General features: G+C 49.5%; 1 protein-coding gene across 1 annotated transcript in view; it reads left to right on the top strand.

Moving 5' to 3' along the window:
* Window positions 1-21,905, top strand: part of LOC119129679 (macrophage mannose receptor 1-like) — a 41,764-nt gene extending 19,859 nt beyond the window's left edge. The window contains exons 18-55 of the mRNA XM_037263048.1: window positions 12,682-12,795; window positions 12,874-12,981; window positions 13,077-13,109; window positions 13,406-13,602; window positions 13,665-13,765; window positions 13,885-13,997; window positions 14,086-14,139; window positions 14,209-14,364; window positions 14,464-14,534; window positions 15,028-15,139; window positions 15,227-15,274; window positions 15,377-15,541; window positions 16,147-16,266; window positions 16,333-16,449; window positions 16,514-16,546; window positions 16,713-16,915; window positions 16,989-17,089; window positions 17,217-17,332; window positions 17,402-17,455; window positions 17,531-17,686; window positions 17,788-17,852; window positions 17,959-18,070; window positions 18,143-18,382; window positions 18,475-18,594; window positions 18,668-18,775; window positions 18,846-18,878; window positions 18,946-19,080; window positions 19,352-19,492; window positions 19,621-19,752; window positions 19,825-19,979; window positions 20,048-20,177; window positions 20,259-20,313; window positions 20,386-20,452; window positions 20,511-20,644; window positions 20,715-20,755; window positions 20,817-20,990; window positions 21,081-21,226; window positions 21,366-21,905. Of these exons, the coding sequence (XP_037118943.1) occupies window positions 12,682-12,795; window positions 12,874-12,981; window positions 13,077-13,109; window positions 13,406-13,602; window positions 13,665-13,765; window positions 13,885-13,997; window positions 14,086-14,139; window positions 14,209-14,364; window positions 14,464-14,534; window positions 15,028-15,139; window positions 15,227-15,274; window positions 15,377-15,541; window positions 16,147-16,266; window positions 16,333-16,449; window positions 16,514-16,546; window positions 16,713-16,915; window positions 16,989-17,089; window positions 17,217-17,332; window positions 17,402-17,455; window positions 17,531-17,686; window positions 17,788-17,852; window positions 17,959-18,070; window positions 18,143-18,382; window positions 18,475-18,594; window positions 18,668-18,775; window positions 18,846-18,878; window positions 18,946-19,080; window positions 19,352-19,492; window positions 19,621-19,752; window positions 19,825-19,979; window positions 20,048-20,177; window positions 20,259-20,313; window positions 20,386-20,452; window positions 20,511-20,644; window positions 20,715-20,755; window positions 20,817-20,990; window positions 21,081-21,226; window positions 21,366-21,512 (4,307 nt within the window). The 3' untranslated portion in view covers window positions 21,513-21,905. The remainder of the gene's footprint in view (window positions 1-12,681; window positions 12,796-12,873; window positions 12,982-13,076; window positions 13,110-13,405; window positions 13,603-13,664; window positions 13,766-13,884; window positions 13,998-14,085; window positions 14,140-14,208; window positions 14,365-14,463; window positions 14,535-15,027; window positions 15,140-15,226; window positions 15,275-15,376; window positions 15,542-16,146; window positions 16,267-16,332; window positions 16,450-16,513; window positions 16,547-16,712; window positions 16,916-16,988; window positions 17,090-17,216; window positions 17,333-17,401; window positions 17,456-17,530; window positions 17,687-17,787; window positions 17,853-17,958; window positions 18,071-18,142; window positions 18,383-18,474; window positions 18,595-18,667; window positions 18,776-18,845; window positions 18,879-18,945; window positions 19,081-19,351; window positions 19,493-19,620; window positions 19,753-19,824; window positions 19,980-20,047; window positions 20,178-20,258; window positions 20,314-20,385; window positions 20,453-20,510; window positions 20,645-20,714; window positions 20,756-20,816; window positions 20,991-21,080; window positions 21,227-21,365) is intronic.
* The last annotated feature ends 1,129 nt before the right edge of the window (window positions 21,906-23,034 follow it).

The raw sequence follows: 23,034 nt of genomic DNA, 5'->3' as shown, positions 1-23,034 counted from the left end.
CTATCTTCTGGCGATGCACCACTGGACTCGTGAAGAGGCGCCCAAAGTTGTCCCTTACCTGGAAAGGCTGCTTGTTCTTTCCGCTGGGTGTCAGGGAGGGTCGAGCGTCTCCCCCAGTAGAGGCGATCTCGCCCTGGCGAGGCTGCACAAGGAAATGGGCCTCCGCCATCTTAGTATTTCCTCAGCCAGAAGCGCACTGCTGCGTCCTGCGGCGACGCTGACAGACGGCCTCGGCAGCCTGCTCCTCGTGTCGCGCTTCTGTGTGGACAACTCCTTCCCAGCGCACATGGCTACGTATTTGCACGGGTGTCTCTCTTTGAGCGACTGTCAAGGAGGACGATTCGTTTGGAAGCGCCGGCTGGCCCTTTGTCTGTCGCAGCTCTTGTACCAGCACGGGATGCTCGGCCACGCCATCCGAGTCATGCGCAAACTCATCGATGGCGCCCCTCCCTCTCCAGACGTGGCTGAAGAGAAGAGTGCCCTCCTCTGGCTGGCATGGCTCCACATTCACAATGTTCAACCCAGCGCGGGACTGCGCGTCTTGGACTCGGTCTTGGCAGCTCTGCCGGAGTACTGCGCCACGCCGCTGGAAGGTCTTTGGATTTTGGTTCCTGCTTTTGACCAAAACCCGAGGGCTCGAGTCACGTGACACGAGGTCCCTGGATTTTGGTTCCTGCTTTTGACCAAAACCCGAGGACTCGAGTCACGTGACACGAGGTCTCTGGATTTTGGTTCCTGCTTTTGACCAAAACCCGACGACTCGAGTCACGTGACCAGACGAGGTCCCTGGATTTTGGTGACTGCTTTTGACCAAAAGCCGAGGACTCGAGTCACGTGACACGAGGTCTCTGTATTTTGGTTCCTGCTTTCGACCAAAACCCGACGACTCGAGTCATGTGACCAGACGAGGTCCCTGGATTTTGGTGACTGCTTTTGACCAAAAGCCGAGGACTCGAGTCACGTGACACGAGGTCCCTGGATTTTGGTTCCTGCTTTCGACCAAAACCCGACGACTCGAGTCACGTGACACGACGAGGTCCCTGGATTTTGGTGACTGCTTTTGACCAAAACCCGACGACTCGAGTCACGTGACACGACGAGGTCCCTGGATTTTGGTGACTGCTTTTGACCAGAACCCGAGGGCTCGAGTCACGTGACTCGACTCCAGCCAGGCTCGAGTTTCCGAGTCCCGTATTAAAGTTGGACCACATGTCTTGAGTGTTAACTTTTTGATTGGCGTCCAGGGTTGGTGCTCAACATGCGCGGCGTGGCTCTCCGTTGTATGGGTGACCTTCGCAGGGCGGCAGAGAGCTACCACGCCGCTATGGCCATCTGCCAGGAGAACAAAGACGTGCCCAACCGAGCCATAGCGCTTGCCAACCTCGGTAACTTATCTGCTTATCAGCGTGCGTCCGACGATGACGGGAGTGGAATTGCAGTAAACGACGTGGCAATGGTTTCTCCTCCCAAAGGCCTGCTGTGTCTCAAGGCCGGAGCTAAAGGAGTCGCACAGAAGCACCTGACGGAGTCCGTGCGGCTCTTTTCCTCGCTGGACGGAGGGCACGAGACGACCTTTGTCGCCGTGCTCCTGCGCCTGGGACAACACTGGGTGAACGAGCGGCGGATGCATTTTGGGAAAGGATGCTACGAGTGGGCTTTGCTGCTGGCCATCAAAGCCAACCTCCCAGACTGTAAGTTGCTAAAAAGAGGACCTTCTCATCCCCAAAACGAGACATGAATTCCGACTACGACAACATCAGATCATCCCCATGTTAATATTTGCCAGGCCAGCTGACGGCGGTAAGACGTCTGTGCCACTTTTATGAGTGGGAGAGTCCGGACCGGGCCCGGCGGGTCATCTACAGCCGGTACCAGGTCCGACTGCTTCAAGGGACACTCGACCGAGAACGGGAGGGTGACACATTGGAAGCCATCAGCCAGCTCTTCCTCTCGCTGGCCACGCAGAGGTTCCCCACCCGGTTCGAGCGCTTGACGTTCACGTGTGGAATTCTCCCAAACGTGAGCTCCCGCATCATCACGTAGGGCCTATCGCGCGGCTCTCGACCACACCAAGAGCAGCCTGGCTATTTTCATCGACCTGGGCCTGAGTGAGAAGGAAGCGTACGGATGGCTTCAAGCTGGCAAGATCTACCACCTCCTCGGCCAGGCGGAACTGGTGGAACTTTACGTACAGGTGCGGAGTACAGCTGCCAGCCGGCCCACGACATCACCAGCATTTTTCTGTCCTCTGATTTGTTGGTCAGACCCAAATGCAAACAGGCACTAATTGGCATTTTGGGTCGAATGAGATGAATTTTGTTGAATTTATTTTTGTCTTGTCGAGCTATGAAGATTGATTCCAAATTGCACTGTGGATGAGTGAAGTTTTGTTTTCTGGCACACATTTTTTGTCTCATGTGGTGGGCAGGTCGCACAGGATGTGGCTCTGAGCACAGGAGACAACAAGTTCATCTTGAAGATGCAGGAAGCTGCTGGAGATATCTTCTTCAACAGCCGCCATGATCAAGACAAGGCTATCATCTACTACAGGGTACGTGCCCCCAAAACAATGCTCGCTCGCTCTCTCTCTCTTTACTCCCGGCTCTCTCTCTCTCTCTCTCTTTACTCCCGGCTCTCTCTCTCTCTTTTCTCTCGGCTCTCTCTCTCTCTTTTCTCCTGGCTCGCTCTTATTGCTACGTGAGTCATTGGTCCTCAAGTTAGGCAGGAATACCCTTGCAAAAATTGAACTGCGATATTGCCAGGGAAGACTGGGATACGTGCTACAAAATGGCGTTAAAGCACCATTTTTTTGTATCAATGTGCAACCTCTCAATTAACTGTGGTTCCTTGGCACCAAGGTCGTGCAAAGTCATCTTTGTATTACTTTGGCCTGAGCACAAAAACAGAACTAGCGAGTTTTGGACAGGTAGATAATGGATTGGTTGAATTTGGTAGCTTTGCTCATTCGTTGTGTTTGGTGCCTGCCCTTGACGCAGGATGGCGCTCTTCCCATGGCGGACAGGAGCGGCGCCGTTTCCAGCAGGCTGAGGCTGTGCAACAAGCTGGCAGAAGTCATGTTCCAACTACAACTGTACGGAGAAGCCTTGGAATTTGCTCACAGCGCTCTGGAGATCAGCGTCAAGCTAGGTAGGAACCAGAGATGGGACCAAGTCACACATGTGCAAGTCTCAAGTGAGTCTCAAGTCTTAACCTTCAAGTCTCAAGTAAGTCCCAAGTCATTTTTTTCTTGGGCAAGTCAAGTCAAGTCCTTAAATAGGTCAAGTCAAGTCCAAGTCAAGTCCTTAAATAGGTCAAGTCAAGTCACCTTATTATTGCCATTTTACCCGCAGAATCTGATCTTAGTAACGTGAAAAGACAAGATACAAGTAACTTTAAGTAACCATCATTGTCCAATGTGTCTAACGGTTAGTAATTCTGCACTACCGTCTGACGTTTCTGTGCACTAGTAGAACTACTTTTTGTTACTGGTGAGCTGAAACTTGTTGACACCTGTGTCCTGTTAGTTGGTAGCAGCAATTGCACTGGCATAGCTGTTTAAGACTTATGACAATAATTTGGATTTGCACTGTAATTACTGATACTCAGTAAAATACACCATGGAATCAAAGAAAAAAGACATTACCTCATACAATGATTGACAGCTCAATCTAAACAAATGAACGTCTGCCGACAGTGTCTGACACATTTGAGTTGCAAATATGAGAAAATAATCTGAAAGAAGAAACACAGTAAAGAGCATGAGAAACATTTCATGTTTCATCTGTAACATCTGGAGACACCCGAGTTCTATAAACGTCAAACGGACAAAGTTTGAAGTTGTCGTCTGGCTGTCTGAAATGTTTCTGTTGCATACCTTGCACTGTGCGCTGTCCGTCTTTTGCCGTCATAAAGGTAATTCCGATAGCCGAAGGTACCGCTCCCGCTGACGTGTTTGTGCACGTCTGATATAAAGGGCCGTGATTCTCCAATAAACACGTGAGGTAGGCAGAGAGGGCACGACCGATTGATTGACAGGGTAGCGATCCAATCATGACAACGCCATTCTCAGCCTGCGCTCCTACCGTGTTATCGATATTACTTTTTTAAATGTATTATTAATTTTGTATTCAAACTGAAAACATAAACTAAATAACACGGAAGTCATTCGAGTCATTGTGTCTCAAGTCAAGTCCCGAGTCTTTAACTTCCAAGTCGAGTCTCAAGTTTTTTATATTTTTGTCAAGTCAAGTCACAAGTCATCAAAACAGCGACTCGAGTCGACTCGAGTCCAAGTCACAGTGACTCGAGTCGACTCGAGTCCAAGTCACAGTGACTCGAGTCGACTCGAGTCCAAGTCACAGTGACTCGAGTCGACTCGAGTCCAAGTCACAGTGACTCGAGTCGACTCGAGTCCAAGTCACAGTGACTCGAGTCGACTCGAGTCCAAGTCACAGTGACTCGAGTCCCCATCTCTGGTAGGCACTGCCTGCACGTCTTGCTTATGGCAGCCCACATGGCACTGGTCCAAGTCCTAGTGCATTTTCATTTGCGCAAGGAAAGGGTCTGATGTTAGATTTGCCTCTCGTGGCTCCGTGCAGGTGAGGTCCTGAACGAGCGAGTGGCCTACCATCGTCTGGCCTCCTTGTACCACCGTTTAGGTCAGTGTGAGCTGGCTGAACACTACTACCTGAAGACTTTGAGCCTCTGCCCGGCCCCTCTGCAGTTTGACGAGGAGGCCCTCTACTACGCCAGGGTATACCGGACCTTGGGGGACATCCTTTTCTACGATCTGAAGGTACTGGACTTTTGGACTCAAAGTGTGATTGTTTGGCCAGGCAGCGGGGCAAGCAAAGAATGAAGTCGGCAAGTATTTGCTGCATTGCATACAAATGAAAACATGACCAACAAGGGACCCTCACCCAAAGAAATGGGTATACTCAACGTAACGTCAAAAAGAAAGCATTTGATTGACTTTTTTTGGTCAGAGTTACTTTTTGTTTTCTCCAGGACCCTTTTGACGCGGCAGGCTACTACCATCTTGCCCTGGCCGCAGCCATGGATGTGGGCAACAAGAAGTGGCAGCTGGTGCTGTGCACCCGCCTGGCCACCCTCTACCACAACTTCCTCATGGACCGCCAGCTCTCGCTTTCTTTTTAAAGTTAAAGTTAAGTTAAAGTTAAAGTCCCAATGATCGTCACACACACATCTGGGTGTGGTGAAATTTGTCCTCTGCATTTAACCCATCCCCGTGTGATTTTGATCCATCCCCTGGGGGAGAGGGGAGCAGTGAGCAGCAACGGTGCCGCGCTCGGGAATCATTTGGTGATCTAACCCCCCAATTCCAACCCTTAATGCTGAGTGCCAAGCAGGGAGGCAATGGGTCCCATTTTTATAGTCTTTGGTATGACCCGGCCGGGGTTTGAACCCACAACCATCCAGTCTCAGGGCGGACATTCTACCACTAGGCCACTGAGCTGGTTCAAGGCCACTGAGCTGGTTTACAAGCGATCCCGAGGCCTCGCCGCGGAGCTCAACGTGAGGAGGATGAACACGGCTGCGGACCGCGCCGACGTTCCAGTTTACTAGGTGCCGCCAGGCGACTGCTGTCTTTGAGTAATTCTGCACTACCGTCTGACGTTTCTGTGCACTAGTAGAACTACGTTTTGTTACTGGTGAGCTGAAACTTGTCGACAACTGTGTCCTGTTAGTTGTGCCAGTTAACCTTAGTAGTAGTGGTAGCAGAAATTGCACTGGCATAGCTATGATTCTTTTACTTTTTGTAGGGGTAGGGTGGAAATATGCCAAGGGTCTCTCTGAAAATACTCGAGTCAGTTAAAACCCACGCAAGCACGGGGAGAGCATGCAAACGTGAGAGCGGAAGAAATGAAACGTCTTGGGTACAGAAATAATCATAACTCAGTTGCCACGCTCTTCCCATGAGACATTTGCTCCGACAAACGAGTGCAAATTGGTTGGAAAAATAGCCAAAAGAGCGCAATCCTTAATGACTTGCGTGATGAAGTAACTATAAGGATAAACGAGATGAATTTTCAAGTAATAAAGTGTCAGTTCTTGCACTGGGTTCCGCCAATCAGGTCTCCCCTTGTCCCTGTTCCTATCGCCTCCTTCCCCCAAGTGAAGAGTTGTACAGGTTGATGGCGTTTAGCAGTCTATTGGTCCCACGCTTGAGGAGGAGCAGGCTCCCACTGAACAGGCTCCTCTGAATGATGCTAGCGTTATTAAATCAAAGTCAAAGTCTGCTTTACTGTCAATTTCTTCACATGCCAAGACACACAAAGAAATTGAAATTACGTTCCCACTATCCCACGGTGACAAGACATAGTACACAATATACATACAAGTAAACAACACAAAAAATAAAAACAAGAAGGCACAAACAATGAATAAATAAGAGTGATGAATAAATAATAAATAAATAACATAATAAATAAGAGGAGCAAAAATGGAGCAAGTGTGCAGACAGCAGACAGTCAGAATAGAGCGCAAACTAACAGCCTGGAGTATATTTTTAATTTATGGCAGATTTGTAAAACTGCTGTTATGTCTTGTCGAAAGCCAACCAACTTGATGCTTTACTAGCATTCCCTGAAGGGCTAACGCCTTAGTCAAGAAAGGTGAGTGTAATTGATTATTAGAATTCAAGAGTTTTTTATTCTCCATGTTTGAGCGTGCCAAACAAGGAATTTGACGATTCGCTGGTTGTTTACTGTTGTTCAAGTGTAGAAATAAAGACCGTTTACAAATGTCAAAGAAATGAAAGCGTCCGTGTGCTTGCAGGCTTTGTGACGTGTGTGACGGTCACATAGCGCGTGGGCGCGGCCTGTCTTGGGGGTAGTCAAACAAGTCGTTTGAGCTTTCGTCATCCTTTGGCCGTTTTGACTTCATTCGCCTACTTTCGGTGACTTTGTGAGTTTGCGGACGGTCTCTTCTACTTTCAGTGACTTCGTGAGTTTGCGGACGGTCTCTTCGCCACTAAACATGTGGGAGCGACTTACCTGCTTTGTCATCATGATCAGTATCCACTGGACGTGCGCTACAGGTCAGAAACTTTCATCACTTGATTGCAATTTGGATGGCTTTGAGCTCCGCGTAGAGTGCAGCCAGGCGTATTGTTTTACTTTCTTATGTATCATTGAGCCATCATTGGATTGTTAAGAAGCCCCGTGTCATTATTTCAAGAATCATTTGGCGGCTGATGTGTCCTTTTGGATCATTTTCATGTCAAACTCGGCTTTGTGGGTTACTGTTCTGTCACGAGAGCATGGGACCAACTTTACTTTGAAATGATCAGCTACTACCGTTGAGTCAATTGAACGCCGACCTTATCATATAGTCGCCATATTATTATTATTATTATTATTATTATTTTCAATACATTGGGTAGTGATGTCTAATGCAGTTCACAAACTATCAACCTTGTGAATGAGTGTATTGAGGCGAAATCGCCAGCAGATGTCGACAGTGCCTTGGACGAGAGCATCCAGTGTCCAAGTTAATAATGAGCCCACTTTGCAGGATGTAAAGTTGTAATAAGCGTGTTGCATTTGCCGAAATAAACAAAATCAAAACAAGTTATCCCGTTATCGGCGTTGTAAGACCATGTGGTAACTTGAACTTTTTATTCTCATCATGATCGAGCAACATAAAAACGCTCATGCTGCTCTTCTTACATTGGATGACGTGTCAATTGAAGTGATGCTAAAACATAGAAATGCTCATGCTGCTCTCATCATTGGATGACGTGTCACATGCTTCGACGTTATTTTCCTCATGATCGATCGAAATAGAAATGCTCATGCTGCTCTTCTTAATCGTTGGATGACGTGTCAATTGAAGTGATGCTTAAACGTTATTTTTATCGTGATCGATCAACATAGAAATGCTCATGCTGCTCTTGTCGTTGGATGACGTGTCCATTGAAGTGACGCTAAAACGTTATTTTCATCATGAGATCGATCAACATGCTGCTCTTGTCATTGGATGACGTGTCAGTCGAAGTGATGCTGAAACGTTCTTTCCTCATGATCGATCAACGTAAGAAATGCTCATGCTGCTCTAATTCTCATTGGATGACGTGTCAATTGAAGGGTTGCTAAAACGTTATTTTCATTATGAACATAGAAATGCTCATGCTGCTCGTTGTGTTTATACGGAGTAGAAATGAACGCTCGTGCAACTTTCTTTATTCAGCAACTGTTTATTCCTCGCTTACTCGTGTGTAACATAGCAGTACAACGCCCCTGGCGCACCACAGCGCCCCCACGCGTCCACGTTATGCAAGACCTCCAATAACACACTATATAATATTATAGTATCAACATACTACAATACCACACTGCTATTCTTATCATTGGACGACGTGTCAAGTGAAGTGATGCTAAAACGTTATTTTCATCATGATCGATCAACAGAGCCTGCACGCGCGCGCATCTTTTGTCATTGGGTGTCATTGGACGACGCCGTGCGCCGTCACTCACGAGCTCCGAGGTCATTATATGAAAATGCACTGCCGAGGCTATTATCAATGTGATAACATTTTTCAACTTGAAGAATGACAAAAATACAACATAAAGAGGCATTAGATTTCATGTTTTAAAAAAAGTTTGTCAACCTAGTCAACCTAGATTTGTTGTTAGGTTTGTAGTCACAAAACTCAATGCCGTTAACAAGGAGTAGCCGATCAAAAACCTCATCAAAGAGACATCAATAAACACACAAATCCATATGATGATTTATTTATACAAGACCTACTTACGAGCAAAGATGATTTGTCTTTGCTATTGATTTTGCCAGCCTTATCTTTCACAATCGGGACAATATCGACTTGATTAAATTTGGCTCGAATCGAAAGAAACCCCAGAAAAACAGATGGCTGGTATTGTTTTCCCATTGAAAATGGTCAGTGCTCAGCCGATAACTTGTGGGCACCACATGCCTGATTTCTTAGGCTTGATAACAATATGGTTGACTTCCTGTACAGAAAATAATCACACGCTCCTGTTTGTTCTGTTATCGCACACAAAAAGAACTTGCGACACAGTTCCAAATATTTCTGCCGTGAGTGTTCCATTTGCATCATCTAAATGTGTTTTCAAAGAATTCACTTAGTAGTCATTCATTTCTTTTTCATAATGAATTTCTCTCTCAAAAAATTCATTTCTTTTTCTCAGTGAAATTCTTTGCAAAATTCAGCCGGACTTTTACGAGAGACTCTGATTTTCAGTGCGTATTCATCTGAAGATTGCATTTGCCCCTCAGAGTCCATTCGAGGCCCGTGCTTATTCGGTTTACCTGACTGAGCCCGCAGTTTAAAAGGCCTTCTTCCCCATGAAACCCCTGCACTGCTCAGCCCAGCCTGGCTTGGCTTTGTACTTTGTCATTTAATTCAAGGACACGGGCTTCCTGAGATAAAAAGAGTGGAGCGGGGTCCAACTGTTGCAATGTTAGTCAATTGAGTTGCCTTGTGCTTTAGCACCCCCCAGCGGTGAAATGTGCGATGACCTGATTTGGGCTTACGTCATTGGTCATGGATATGCCACACGTGCGTGACTGGTGGGTGGGGATCGCTGATGGTGAAGATGAAGTGCTAACACTGTGAGTTTGAGTTCGATTCATTTAGTCTCTCATAGTACCTCTGATGAAAATGACAGGCATCTTCTAACTTGCACAATTGGTGGCTGACTACATCCTTTGTTTGCCCCACTGTACATCTGAAGCTTAATAGCAGAACTTTGGGGCAGTTGTGTGCAATCTCATGTCATGTGATCTATGTACATGTAATCATGATCAATGGTGTTGTGAAGAAATAAAAGTGAATCAATCAACCAATCAATCCTTGGCAGGCACAAGTGATGCTTTGATGCAAACAATCAGCAGCTCACCCCAAAATGAAGGCCAGGCAAGTTTTTGGAAGGGGCCAAAGGGACAATGAGCATTGCCCCCCCTGACAGAATCCTCGTGCATTTGGTTGCCATGCGCCCAATGAAAAGCATCGAGTAAAAACATGCCATCGGTGAGCTCTGATCTGTCCGCCCGTTCCCCAAATTATGCCCTCAGCCGACCAGTGTGCTCTCGGGTGGCGCGGGCACGGCACCAGCTGCTACAAGAAGATGGAAGTCCCCAACGGTTGGCTGGGCGCCTGGCACCACTGCGTCTCTGAGGGCGGCAACCTGGTCTCGATCACCTCCTCGGCCGAGGAAGACTTTGTGAAGGCGACCATGGGCGTGGACACCCGCTTCTTCTGGCTGGGACTCTCCAACCAGGTGAGACGGAAGCGGCAGTGGACTCTGCGGCGACAACTGGAACTGTTTTCTTTTCTCCCCCCAGAAATGCGACAAGGTCTGGTGTGGCTTTGAAGGCGGGAGCCAGAAGCTGACCTGGTCCGATGGCCAGACAATTAAGCACACCAACTGGGCCCCAAATCAACTCGAAAGGTAAGACGAAACAACTTTGCATGCTGTTGTCAGGCGGAGACGTCGGCTTAAAGTTTCTGGAACCAATTTTGAGAACGACCACTCAAGGAAAAATAGGAAAATGTTCCTTTTGTTTTTTTGTTATTTTTTAATCTACCGACAGCGCCGACGTCGCGTCCTGCGCCTACGTCGCCCAAAAGCTTTGGAAGAATTCCGGGAAGTGGAGGTCTGGCTCCTGCGCTTCCTCCTTAGCCTACATGTGCAAACGGCCGCTGGGTAAGCCTGCATGTTTGTAATCAGGTTGACTTTGAAAGGAGAAAAGCTCAAACAGGGTCTTTTTCTTTGCAGACTGCTCGACGTGTTCCCCCAAAAGTGGTCCTGCGACAGTGAAGAGTGAGTTGCAGCACGCCTATTTGCACCATCTGGTCATGGTTTCCTCCTCAATGTTTTTCTTTGTGGCCTCAGCTTCTGACTGCGACGATGGCAACATCCTTTATGGCGATCATTGCTATCTTTTTGGCCCGGGTCGTGAAACTCAAGAGGATGCTGAGGAGTTCTGTCTCGCCCGGGGAGCCCACCTGCCTCGCGTCCACTCTAAGCGAGATGGCCAATTCCTGCATGGTAAGCACCAAGAAGAACCGCCGTAGTCGTCACTTGGCTGAAGCTCTTCTTGCCCTGAAGCTCTTGTTCTCCCTCCTTTCATCAAGATCACTTTGTACGTAATGATCTTTGGGTGGGACTCAAGAAGAAGGGCAACGACTACAAGTGGAATGACGGAACAGCTTTGGTAAGTGAATGGCTGGAGGCCTTTGGAAAAGTCGGTTTGCAGGCATCCGTTTTGTCTTGAGGCATGGGGCAGCCGATGACACATTTTTGGCGCTCTGATTTTAAAGACAGCGAGGAGGCAGTTAAGATGTCCAGGAAATATCCTGGATGGTGCCTCTGGTTTGTCTTTAGGTCTTCAGGGTTAGTTGCATTGCGCATGAGACCTTTGGCTCGCCAGAGAGGACACAACATGCTTCATTTCATTGCAATGTTCATACTACTTTGACTGACAATAAAGTGAAGCCGACAAACCAAAGTGAAACTTGAATGAGAGAAGGTACGCCATTAAGTGAGGAAATGCGGCAGGAAGACGACCAGATCAAATGCAACACGCTTAAAGTTCTGTCCAAAATCTCATCCGCAGGACTACGAAGACCTCGGGTACTACTCCGGTGGTGACTGTGCAGTCATGGGTTCTGACGCACGGCTCTACCTGAACTACAGATGCCAAAACAAGCTGTCAGTAATCTGCCAAACAGGTGCTAACGTCGCTCCCGAGCGCTCCTTTTGGACGGGTCCCGCATTTGCTTATACCCCCTTTCTCTGCAGCCAAGCGCGGCGGAGGGCGTCCACAGCTGCCACCATTGGTGGGCCAACCTGGTAGGTGTCCAGCACTGGCGCCGTCCGTCTTGCACTGTCTTGCGTAACGGCGTCTTATGTCTGGCTCGCAGACTGGACTGAAAAATGCGGCTGGTGGCTGGAAAACCCCACCGACGACTTCTGCTACCTGATGATCAACCGGCAGCCCACCGAGACCTGGCAGGAGGCGCAAAATGACTGCCGGCGCTTCGGAGGGAACCTGCTCAGCATCACCGACTCGCATGAGCAGGCCTTCATAGAGGGTAGGCTGACCATTCTTTATTTTCTTCCCCCCAAAAAATCACTGCTATTTACTCTAACTCTACCCCCCCCCCCTTTGATAGTGGATGATGTTTGTATACGTTGTCTAGGCGCCACACTCGGTCTGCCTGCTCCTCCATCCATTGTTATTATACCTTCTCTCTGTACTTTTTGGGATTTGCCGTCTCTCTGCAGTTATAACCGACGTTGAAAGGGTTTTTGTAAATGGCTTGGTTAGTTCCTGGCCTAAAGTGCCACCAGCCTGTTTTGTTGTTGTTACCACGACCTTCCTTACGAGGAGCAAACTGGATCCTGCGCCGTGCTGTAAATTGCGTGACCGGTCCACTGAAAGCACACATCAATTCAAGGACTAAACGGCTTGAACCCGTTATCGAGTAACGAGGACAAAATTCTGATGTTGAAATAAAAATGTCTTTTGGTTGTAAAATGTGTCAATCATTTTGTCCCAAAAAGATTGTCGGAATGGAACCAAATCACAATGGGCAACTGTAATTGATAACCGAATTGAATCGACGCTTGAGTGAATCGTTTGTCTTGTTCCATGGTCTCCTCGGATCCAAAGGTTTCATCAAGACTCTGGCGGTGGATGCTTTATGGTTGGGCGCCAAAACCCCACTGGACGGAGCTGCCAAGTGGACTGATGGATCACTGATAGCTTACGTCCACTTGAGTGCAGGTCGGTCTGCAAGCATGTCTGATGTCTGCCGGCTGCAGTTTGGATAAATCGGCCAGCGCTTCTATCTTCTCCCTTCAGGTGGCGCCGACGAGGGGCAATGTCTTTCCTTCCTCACCGGCAGCGGCCACTGGAAAGCCGACGCGTGCGACAACAAGAATGGCTACGTGTGCAAGAAAAGAGGAGAAGGTAAGATGTGACACTCCACTGGCCGTCATCATGCGTTGACATCATCCATCATCCATCCGTCTGTCTTTGCTTCTTTGCTTTTCAAACTCTTCCAGGAGTGCCAGAACCCAAGCCGTCTTCTGACGACGGTAAGTCGCCATAAACTCTGCGTGTAAAAGATGCGAGACAGAAAAATGCTCTACTGTGTCTCACAATATTGTTCACATGGGCCTAACAAAAGCTAGGGACCGCTCCGCAGAATGTTTTTTTTTTGCGTTGCGCGTCGTCACGGCCCAAGCAGCAAAAGTGACTTTGCCACTGTTAGTAACAGTAACGGTAATGAACATAGCAATCGAGCAGATCTCATCCCTCACTGGAAAACTATTCCCAGTCGTCAGTGTGCTCTGATCTGTCCGCCCGCTCGATCCCCAAATTGTGCCCTCAGCCAAGCGCTGTGGTTTCGGATGGCTCGAGTACGATGCCAGCTGCTACAAGAAGGTGGAGGCCCCCAACGGTTGGCTGGGGGCCCGTCATCACTGCGTCTCGGAGGGCGGGGACCTGCTCTCCATCTCTTCCTCGGCCGAGGAAGACTTTGTGAAGAAGACGATGATGGCCCACTTCTGGCTGGGACTCTCCAATCTGGTGAGACGCGAGCACAAGCGGCGGCTCTGCAGACGAGCTTGATTGGTTTTTTTCCTCCCCAGGAATGCGATGACATCTGGTGTCGCTTTGAAGACGGAAACCTGACTTGGTCCGACGGCGAGACGACGACATACGCCAACTGGGCCTCAGCTCAACCTGGGAGGTAAGAATGAAGTCACAACATGCAGTCGTGGGCACACGTTGATGCCACTCGAGAGAAACAAACATGCCCATTCTTCCAGTTTGGTTATGTGTCTCGCCTTACACGACTTCTCCCGACAGCACCGACGTTGCGTCCTGTGCCTACGTCAAACAAGGCACTTATTATCAGTCTGGCAAGTGGATGTCTGGTTCCTGCGCTTCCTCGCTGGCGTACGTTTGCGAGCGGCCGCTGAGTAAGCCTGCACTGCACGTCCGTGTTGCCCTTGGAAGGGGAAAAGCACGATTGTATTTTTTATTTTTATGATTTTCCCCTCCCCCCAGAATGCCCGGCTGGGCGGACGTGTGCCCGCAAAGACAGTTCTGCTGTAGTGGCGAGTGAGTTGCAGCACATCTTTTATCAGCTTGCCGTGTTTCCTACTAAAAATGTTTTCTTTGTGGCCTCAGCTTCCGACTGCAGCGAGGGCAACTTCCTGTATGACGATTACTGCTATCATTACGAGAAAACGCCTAAAAGCTGGGAGGAAGCCGAGAAGTTCTGTTGGTCTCGGAGAGGCCACCTGGCCAGCGTCCACTCCGAGGAAGAGGCCCGATTTGTGTATGGTGAGCACCGAGACGAAGCCCACCTGTCGTCCAGTCCCACAAAGCTTGACTTGGTTGAGGCTCTTCTTGGACTGATGCTCTTGTTCGCCTTTGCTCAAGGTCATGGACAAAGCCCGTATTCGTCTTTTTTGGGACTCAAGAAGAACAAGTGGAGTGACGGAACAGAATTTGTAAGTAAAATGCTGAAGGCATTTGGGAAAGTTATTTTGCAATAGCTCAAGAGGGGAAATGTCAAAAAGAGGGCGAGAGCAGAGCAGCCTGATGACACGCTGTGCAAACTATTTTGAACGAGGATGGTGGCGCCGTTGTGCGCTGGGGATTCGTCACAGCAAGCAAAACAGTTTGATCGGACGCTTTGTTGTGAACCGAGGCTTAGCCAGGGGGAAGGGCTTGGTCCGCAATGGTATCTGTATGATCCATTTTTGTCCTTTAGTGTTATTTTTGGGTTGTTGTCATTTGCCCTCCACGCCACTAGAGGGACTCTATAAAACCTGCGGTGAATTTGAACATTGCCGGGATTGACAGGAGGTTTAGACCGCGTCAATGCCTTGGGGCTATTTGTTTATGTTGTTGTGATATTTTTACTTTTAGAGTTGTTTGCCGTGTTTTGTTTGAACAATAAACCTGCACGTCAGAGTCCCAACACGCTCATGTTGTCCGCAGGACTACTCCAAGAGGCAAAATGACACCGTGGGAGACTGCGTGTTCCCAACTGCTCTTGGGGAGCTCAGTTCCTGCAACTGCGCAGTAAAGCGGCCATTTGTCTGCAAAATAGGTGCAAACGTTCCGAGCGCTCCCTTTGGACTCTGTCGCGGCACACGTTTGCTCATATTTGCCCCCCCCACTTTGCCCTTCCCTGCAGCCAAGAGCGGAAGACCTCGACAGCTGTCGCCATTGGTTGGCCAACCGGGTAGGTGGGCGAGCGTCCGGCACTGCCGTCGGCACGCCGTCTGCTGTCGCCCGCGCGCGCGCGCCGCTGTGCTCTCAAGCGCCGTCGTCTGTCTGCTCACAGACTGGACTGACCAATGCGGCTGGTGGCTGGACAACCCCACCGACGACTTCTGCTACCTGATCGTCCGCCAGCCCAAGACCTGGAAGGAGGCCCAAGACAACTGCCATAGCCTGGAAGGGGACCTGAGCAGCATCACCGACTTTCACGAGCAGAACTTTGTACACGGTAGGCTGGCCATTACTTTGTGTCCACTCATGAATGAATGAATAAATTCTGTCGTTCCCCGGTTGGGCAATGTGCCGCATTGGGATTGATTGGAGACTTTACAAATAGGCAATTGTTAGATAATTTAGCGTGCGGACGTTTGCCGTAGAGATAATTTAGCGTACGGACGTTGGCCGTAGCTCTATCTAATGTCCTTTGATGTGCCGCTTGATATTTTGCACTCTTTTCTGTATTCGTTCTTTGATGTGGTCAAAGAGTGCAGCTGCCACTTTTCGTTTGGAATGGGAAACCAGCTAACCCGTATTATCAACAATGGAGGCCCCAGAACACGGTCCACTCAAACTCAATGGCCCTCTGGGGAGTTGGAACCTTTTCTGAAAGGGCGTTCTGCCAAGACGTTCCCAACAAAACCTCACAATACGTTTGTTCTGTGTGCTGGCTTGAGGACAACATATTGTCGGCCACAAGGGGGCCACAACCGCTCCTTTTCGGAAAGGCAAAAACACAATAAGTATGGGCTCGAGCACAAAGCTCAATGAGCCGCTGAGTAAAGTGTCTCTCTGAAAGATGTTTCCGACCGTTGGTTGTTTGCCTTGGCTCCAAAGGTTACATCAAGGCTCTGGCAAACGCGCCCTCTCTGTGGTTGGGTGCTAACACCTCTATCACTGAAGACGACACCAAATGGACTGACGGATCCCCGTTCGCTTACATCCACTCGAGCGCAGGTCGGTCCGGAAGCACGTCTGTCGTTTGGAGGAACGGAGGAGCGCTTAGATCTTGTCTCCCTCCAGGTGACGCCGATGCCAGCTCTCGGGAAACCTGTCTTTCCTTCCTCACCGGCAGCGGCAACTGGAAGGCCGACAGGTGCTCCCACATGCGAGGCTACGTGTGCAAGAAAATGAAAAAAGGTAAATAAGATGTGACGCTCCACCGGCTGTCATCACGCGTTGACGTCCGTCTTTGCTCTTGCAGGAGTGACAGCACCTTCGCCGTTTCCTCTCCAAGGTAAGTCGCCTTGAACTGTGCGTCACGCCTAAAACAACACACACTTGCAATGGCCAGTAAATGTCCTGCTCCATTGATCTTGGCAAAAAGAAGTTGCAGCGGGGCGCAAGTCACAGTCTTGTCATATGCCAAATCTGTCCGCCTGATCCCCAAATTGTGCCCTCAGCCAAGCTCTGTGATCCCGGATGGCTCGAGTACAAATACTGGTGCTACAAGAAGGTGGAGGCCCCCAACGGTTGGCTGGGGGCCCGTCGAGACTGCGTCTGGCAGGGCGGCGACCTGGTCTCCATCACCTCCTCGGCCGAGGAAGACTTTGTGAAGGACACCATGGGCAAGAAGACCCCCTTCTGGCTGGGACTCTCCAACCTGGTGAGACCCACGCACTGGCGGCCGTGGACTCTTGGAGCGACCGCCTTGATTGTTTTTTGTTCTTGCGCCCCAGAATTGCGACGACGTCTGGTGTGACTTTGTGGACGGAAACCTGACTTGGTCTAACGGCGAGATGCTGACACTCACCAACTGGGCCTCAAATCAACCTGGGAGGTAGGAAATCTCCACTTTGCATGCTTTCCTTGTTAAGGGCGCTCGAGAGAAGAAAAACATGCCCAATCTTCCATTTCGGCCCATTGTCGGTCGTGGGTCTCTCGCCTCACGTGACTTGTCTCGACAGCACCGACGTTGCCTTCTGCGTCTACGTCAACCAAGGGGCTTGGAGGCAGCCTGGCAAGTGGAGATCTGGCTCCTGCGCTTCCTCGTTGCCGTACATGTGCAAACGGCCGGCGAACTGTAAGCCTGCGCATCCGACGTAATGATGCCGTTGAGAGGAGGAAAACGTAACTGGGCCTTTGTTTACAGTCTGCCCGGGTAAAGAGAGGTGTTTCCCCAAAGGCGGTTCTGCTCTAGTGGCAAGTGAGTTGCAGTGCGCTTATTTGCACTTTTACCATCCCCTCATGGTTTGCTACAAAATGTTGTTTGCGGCTTCAGCTTCCTCCTGCGACGATGGCCACTTCCTGTATGGCGATTACTGCTATCGTTACGAGGAAATGCTAAGAAACTGCGATGAAGCTGACGATTTCTGCCGTGAGTGGGGAGGTCACCTGGCCAGCGCCCACTCAGACGGCGAAGCCCAATTTTTGGCTGGTGAGCACCAACGCGTACCGACGACGGCAGAGGTGGTCCCTGATCACATTCAACGGGTTTGGCGCTGATGGTTCAAAAACTCTTTGTTTCCTTTCCTCAAGCTCACAAGCAATCAGCAATGATGCCTCTTGTGGGACAAAGGATGGGGGTGAACGGAAAATATTATGTAAGTTGATGGCAGTCTAAAGATGAATCATGTCAATAAGTTGCACCGAGAATGTCACGTGACAAGGATAGATTGCAACCATACAACGTTGTGGCTCGGCATGCAGGACTACAGCGAGTGGGACAGCGCCCCTTCCATGGACTGTAAACGACTGGCATCTAATGGAAAGCTCCATGATGTCACCCGGAATTCCACCAGGCCATTCTTCTGCAAACAAGGTCCAAAAAGTCCCAAACACTCATTTCGCACACTGTCTCGCGATGCTCATATTTGCCCCCGCTTCCTTGCAGCCAAGCACGGAGGGCCTCTACAGCTGCCAGGTGGGCGTCCGGCACCGCCGCCCACGCCCTCCGTCTCGCTCGCAGGCTGGACTGACAAATGCGGCTGGTGGCTGGACGACCCCTCCAGCGACTTCTGCTACCTGATCAACCGCAAGCCCAAGACCTGGAAGGAGGCCCAAGACGACTGCCAGCGGCAGAAAGGGAACCTGCTCAGCATCACCGACTCGCACGAGCAGAACTTTGTACACGGTAGGCTGGCCATTTGTCTATTATGCCTGGCATCTGTCTTTGGCCTCCCTTGAGGTATATTTCTGAATGACGATTGTGCTCCATATTGTTAGGTTACTTCAAGGCTCTGGAGACCGGTCCCGCTTTGTGGTTGGGCGCCAATGAAACGATGGAGCTTGACGGCGGCAAGTGGGCTGACGGATCCCCCTTCTCTTACGTCCACTTTAGTGCAGGTCGGGCGTGGATGTTTGTCGGCTGCAGTTTGGAGAAATGGACCGGCGCTTAGATCTCATGTTCTCCCTCCAGGTGACACCGATGAGGGCGAATGTCTTTCCTTCCTCACCGGCAGCGGCCACTGGAAAGTCGACGCGTGCGACAACACGATTGGCTACGCGTGCAAGAAAAGAGGAAAAGGTAAGATGCGATGCTCCGCTGACCCTCATCGCGTGTGTCATGACATCCCCGTTCTGGTTCCCGCTTGTAGGAAAACCGTCAAAAGCCCTGCCGCTACAGGACGGTAAGTTGCCGTAAATGTTTTTGGTGAAAAGAAGCGAGAGAGCGAGAACAAGGTTGTGCTCTCACAGGCTACATGAAAAAGATTGTCTGCCAAGGAGATTGGAAAACCCTTGAATGTCCCGAAGAACGAGTCATCCGGATCCGGTCAGCCTTCTACGGGCGGAGGCGTAGCGATGTCTGTCCAAATGGCAACGCAACAGATGGTAAGACAAAAGGATCCATGAGTGGCCACCTTTAATTTGGCTTGGCGTTCTGGAGCCGCTTTGGTCAGACTGAAGGAATGCGAGCTTTAGCATTTTTGTCGCTGCGTTTTCACAAGTGTTGGAACTCACGCCTTACGATGATTCTTAATTATCAAAATGCACTGCGATTGACACGTGATTGATATCAATTGAAAATACCTTGATTCCTTAACAAAATCAGAAGTGCCCATGTGTCTTACTCAAACGGGCGCCGCTGTGTTGTAACTTGCAGGGACGTGCACGGTGGACATCTCTCTCTACAAGACAATGTGTGACAACGATCATGATTGCACCATTTACCTCTCGGATTCACATTCCTGCCCTGGTGTCTCCTCCAAATACTTGCACATTGTCTACAGCTGTGAAGAGACAGGTGGGCTTCACATCCCGACACTTGCTGTTGTGCCCAGAAAGAGCTTCGGCAAAGGACGGGTGTCCAGATCATTGAATGTGTGTCAACTGAGCATCCCTTCCATGTAACTAACGTTTGTCTTTCCTCAGTGTGTCTTGACAGTCTGACAACTGACGGGAGCATCGCAGACTCTGCCTTTTCAGCCTCTTCCTCTATGATCAAGCTCAAACCTCACAAAGCGCATCTCGGAGGCAGCGGGTGCTGGTTACTGAGCGAAAAGTGTTAGTTAAAAAAGCCGACTTTAGTTGTGTGTAATTTGGTGTCCCAAGCAGTGTAATGCCTTCCCCGTTCAGCCGGCAGCTGGATCCAGGTGAACCTCGGTCAGAGGAAAAAGGTGACAGCCATCGTGACCCAGAGCTGTATTACAGACGTTAGGAAATGGTTCGACAGATTTGAGATGCAGATCAGTATTGACGGAAAGACTTGGTATACCCACCCAGACGGGCAGGTAAGCAGCCGGCCGGTCAGGCAACCCAGGCTGTTGTCATTGCAAACCTGCACGTGCTCTGTTTCTAGTTGGGTTTGGGGACTCGTCTACTAGCCACGCCTGTGTTCACCCAGTATGTCCGCCTCCTGCCAGTCGACAACAGATTGAATGACGGCCTTCGCTTTGATGTCTTGGGGTGCGCCGTTGACGACACCGCTCGTGAGTCAAACACTTGGCCGCTCTGAGCGCTGTGAGGAAACCAGCTTCAAATGTGCTTTGATTTGCCCTTTTGACCCACAGACATCACCTGTGCCAGCAATTTCAAAAGCCTCACCAAGTTCACCAGTTCAAAGACGTGAGTCAGACCCGACATGACGTTTCTTGGCGGTGAAGCCTCCCCTCCCAACTCCCACGTTGTCTTCCGCAGGGTCCTCTGCCCACCGGGCTGCGGCAAAGCCCCCCACATTGTCTACGGAACATCGATCTACAACCAGGTATGTAAATACTGAACGACCCTCCGGCGGGTTTGTCTGAGACGTTTTCTGAGTGCAGGACTCAAACATCTGCACGGCCGCTATTCACGCGGGTATCATTCGGAACGAGATCGGAGGAGCTGTGACTTTGCTGAAGGCCCCGCCACAAAACGCCGACCTCATCTACACCGAGAACGGGATCACTTTAGTTCAGTGAGTGGTCAGCTCTCACCGCCGAGTCGGCTTATAGAGGCCCGGCTCATTCTCACTTTACTGTCTGCAGATACGGTGGCAAAATGGTTTCTTACGCCTTTGCTGAGAACGGTGAGTAGAATGTCCAAATAGAAGGCATTTCACACTTGATGTGACGGCATCTTGCGTGCAGAGCCCAGATGCTTGGGACCTGACTGGGAGGAGTTTGCGGGCTTCTGCTACAAACGTTTGGATGATCAAAAGACGTGGTACGGTGCTCAACACGCCTGCAGGATCGTCTGTGCCGAACTGGTGTCCATACGCTCCGAGGCGGAGCGAGATTGGCTGCAAGAAGCCATGAACTTTGGTGCGTGCGCCAACGCCCGACGGTCTTCCGTCACAACTACTCGATATCTGGGAAGCGCATGAGAGCTCTGTTGCTGTCCGTCCTCTGCAGGCACCGGCGACACGTGGACCGGACTGAACGACCTGGTCATCAAGGGCAGATTCATGTGGTCGGACCGCCAGAAGGTGACCTTCACCAACTGGGCTATGGGAGATCCTGGCCGCCTGTTGGAGAATTGCGTGGCCACGTTGAGCCAGGTGGGTGCGGTTATTTCGATCTCTTTGTGTGTCTTGGCATGTGAAGAAATTGACAATAAAGCAGACTTTGACTTTGACTTTTTGACTTATTTGTCAACACCTGCCCAACTGTTTGAAATCATCCGATTTTGACTTTCAGACTGGCAAATGGAGAAAGATGTCCTGCGTGCGACTCAACAGCTTTGTGTGTAAGATGCCCACGGCGCGTTATCCAATCAAAGTGCGTCTTGCGTCTGGAGTGGCAGCCTGCCGTGACGGCGTCGGAGTGTGGAATAACTCTCGATGAGTCCAAGTGCGTCTTGCATCTGGAGTGGCAGCCTGCCGTGATGGCGTCCGGCAAGTTGCTGGTCTCGATACAAACATTCTGATTTGATTATTTAAAGTTTTATTGACTGCATCATGTTATTGACCATGCATTTTTATTATTTGGTTTAATTTATCATGCATTCAAAGTTATTCACATGCATTATTCTTCGGTTTGATTTACCATGCGTTATTATTCTGTTTTATTTACCATGCGTTATTATTATTCCGATTAATTTACCATACGTTCTTTTCATTCTTTCTTTCACTATTATTACTATTATGATTAATGGACCATGTGTTATTATTCTGTTTAATTTATCATGCATACCCTGTTGTGAAAAATACATAAAAAGAATAAAAAATTAAAAGACAATTCCCGTTCATACCTCATTCTGATTTTCCCATCCATCTTCTATCACTTAAATCCGGGGTCGATTTGTGGGGGCAGCAGCTTTAGGAAGGGCGCCCATCCTCCCCTTTTGTCCAGCTCATCCCGGGGGATCGATCCCAAGGCGTTCGCAGGCCAGCCGAGAGACATAGGGTGCGCCCATTTTGGCCGCTTGTAGCATCACCCATCTCGCGGTCCATCCTGCCCTTGCTCGTGAACAAGACCCCAAGATACTTGAACTCTACTCGCCTCCTGCTCGATGACAGCTGGGATAGACTCCGACATGTCCGCGATCCCGGATGGATGGATGGAAATCTGATTAGATTTTCTGATGTGTTCTTGTTCTGTGTCTGCCCTCTTTGTTTCGTGTTGAAACGTCGTTTTCTATTAACAGTTAAGAGCGCCCTCCTGTGGATGCTTAGTGTAAGTGTTTTACTCAGCACGAGACCCACGGACGGATCAGTTATACCTACTGTGACTGTACGAAGTTGACGTTGTCCGTAAGTCTTGCAAACTTATCTTTTTTCTGTTAGACTTGTGTAAACGATTGTATGTTAATTTTATTTACATGTCGAAGTTACGTTAGCCAACATGCTACAAGCTAACGATTGTCTAACGCGGTGTTTGCTTTAGTTTGTATTTCAGTTTTACGATGGTCTTAAGAGGGCAATGGTTTGAGGCCATTCGTCAATAAATCAGCGTTTAAGACAACCAAGTCTGATTATTCGCTGGTGGAAAAGTAGACGCTTCGGAGTGAGGACAGCACATTCTGTTTGATTTAATGTGCCATATTATGATAAATCTACCATGCGTTCTTCTGTTTTATTTCCCATGCATCGAGTAAGTTTGCACTTGAATTAGGGTGACATTTATTTTCTGGTGCAATAAAAACCGTCAAATCAAAAATCCCACCCAAAGAATCTGCACTCACATCTCACAAAATCTTCGCAGCACATTCAAAATCTAGATGTTGCATTCGAAGCACTCTCGGAGCAATGTAAGCAACATATCCTTTCTAGACGCGTACATGTGCATGGCGGCAAAAGAAGCACAGATGCTCGCAGGTCGTTGTTGGGCCCCGGCATCTTTCCCACGTTCTCCCACCGGTGCAGGG

Source organism: Syngnathus acus, chromosome 10 (assembly GCF_901709675.1).
Source record: "Syngnathus acus chromosome 10, fSynAcu1.2, whole genome shotgun sequence".
NCBI lineage: Eukaryota > Metazoa > Chordata > Actinopteri > Syngnathiformes > Syngnathidae > Syngnathus > Syngnathus acus.
Note: the sequence above shows the minus strand (reverse complement) of the source record. Positions and strands in the feature narration are given on the sequence as shown.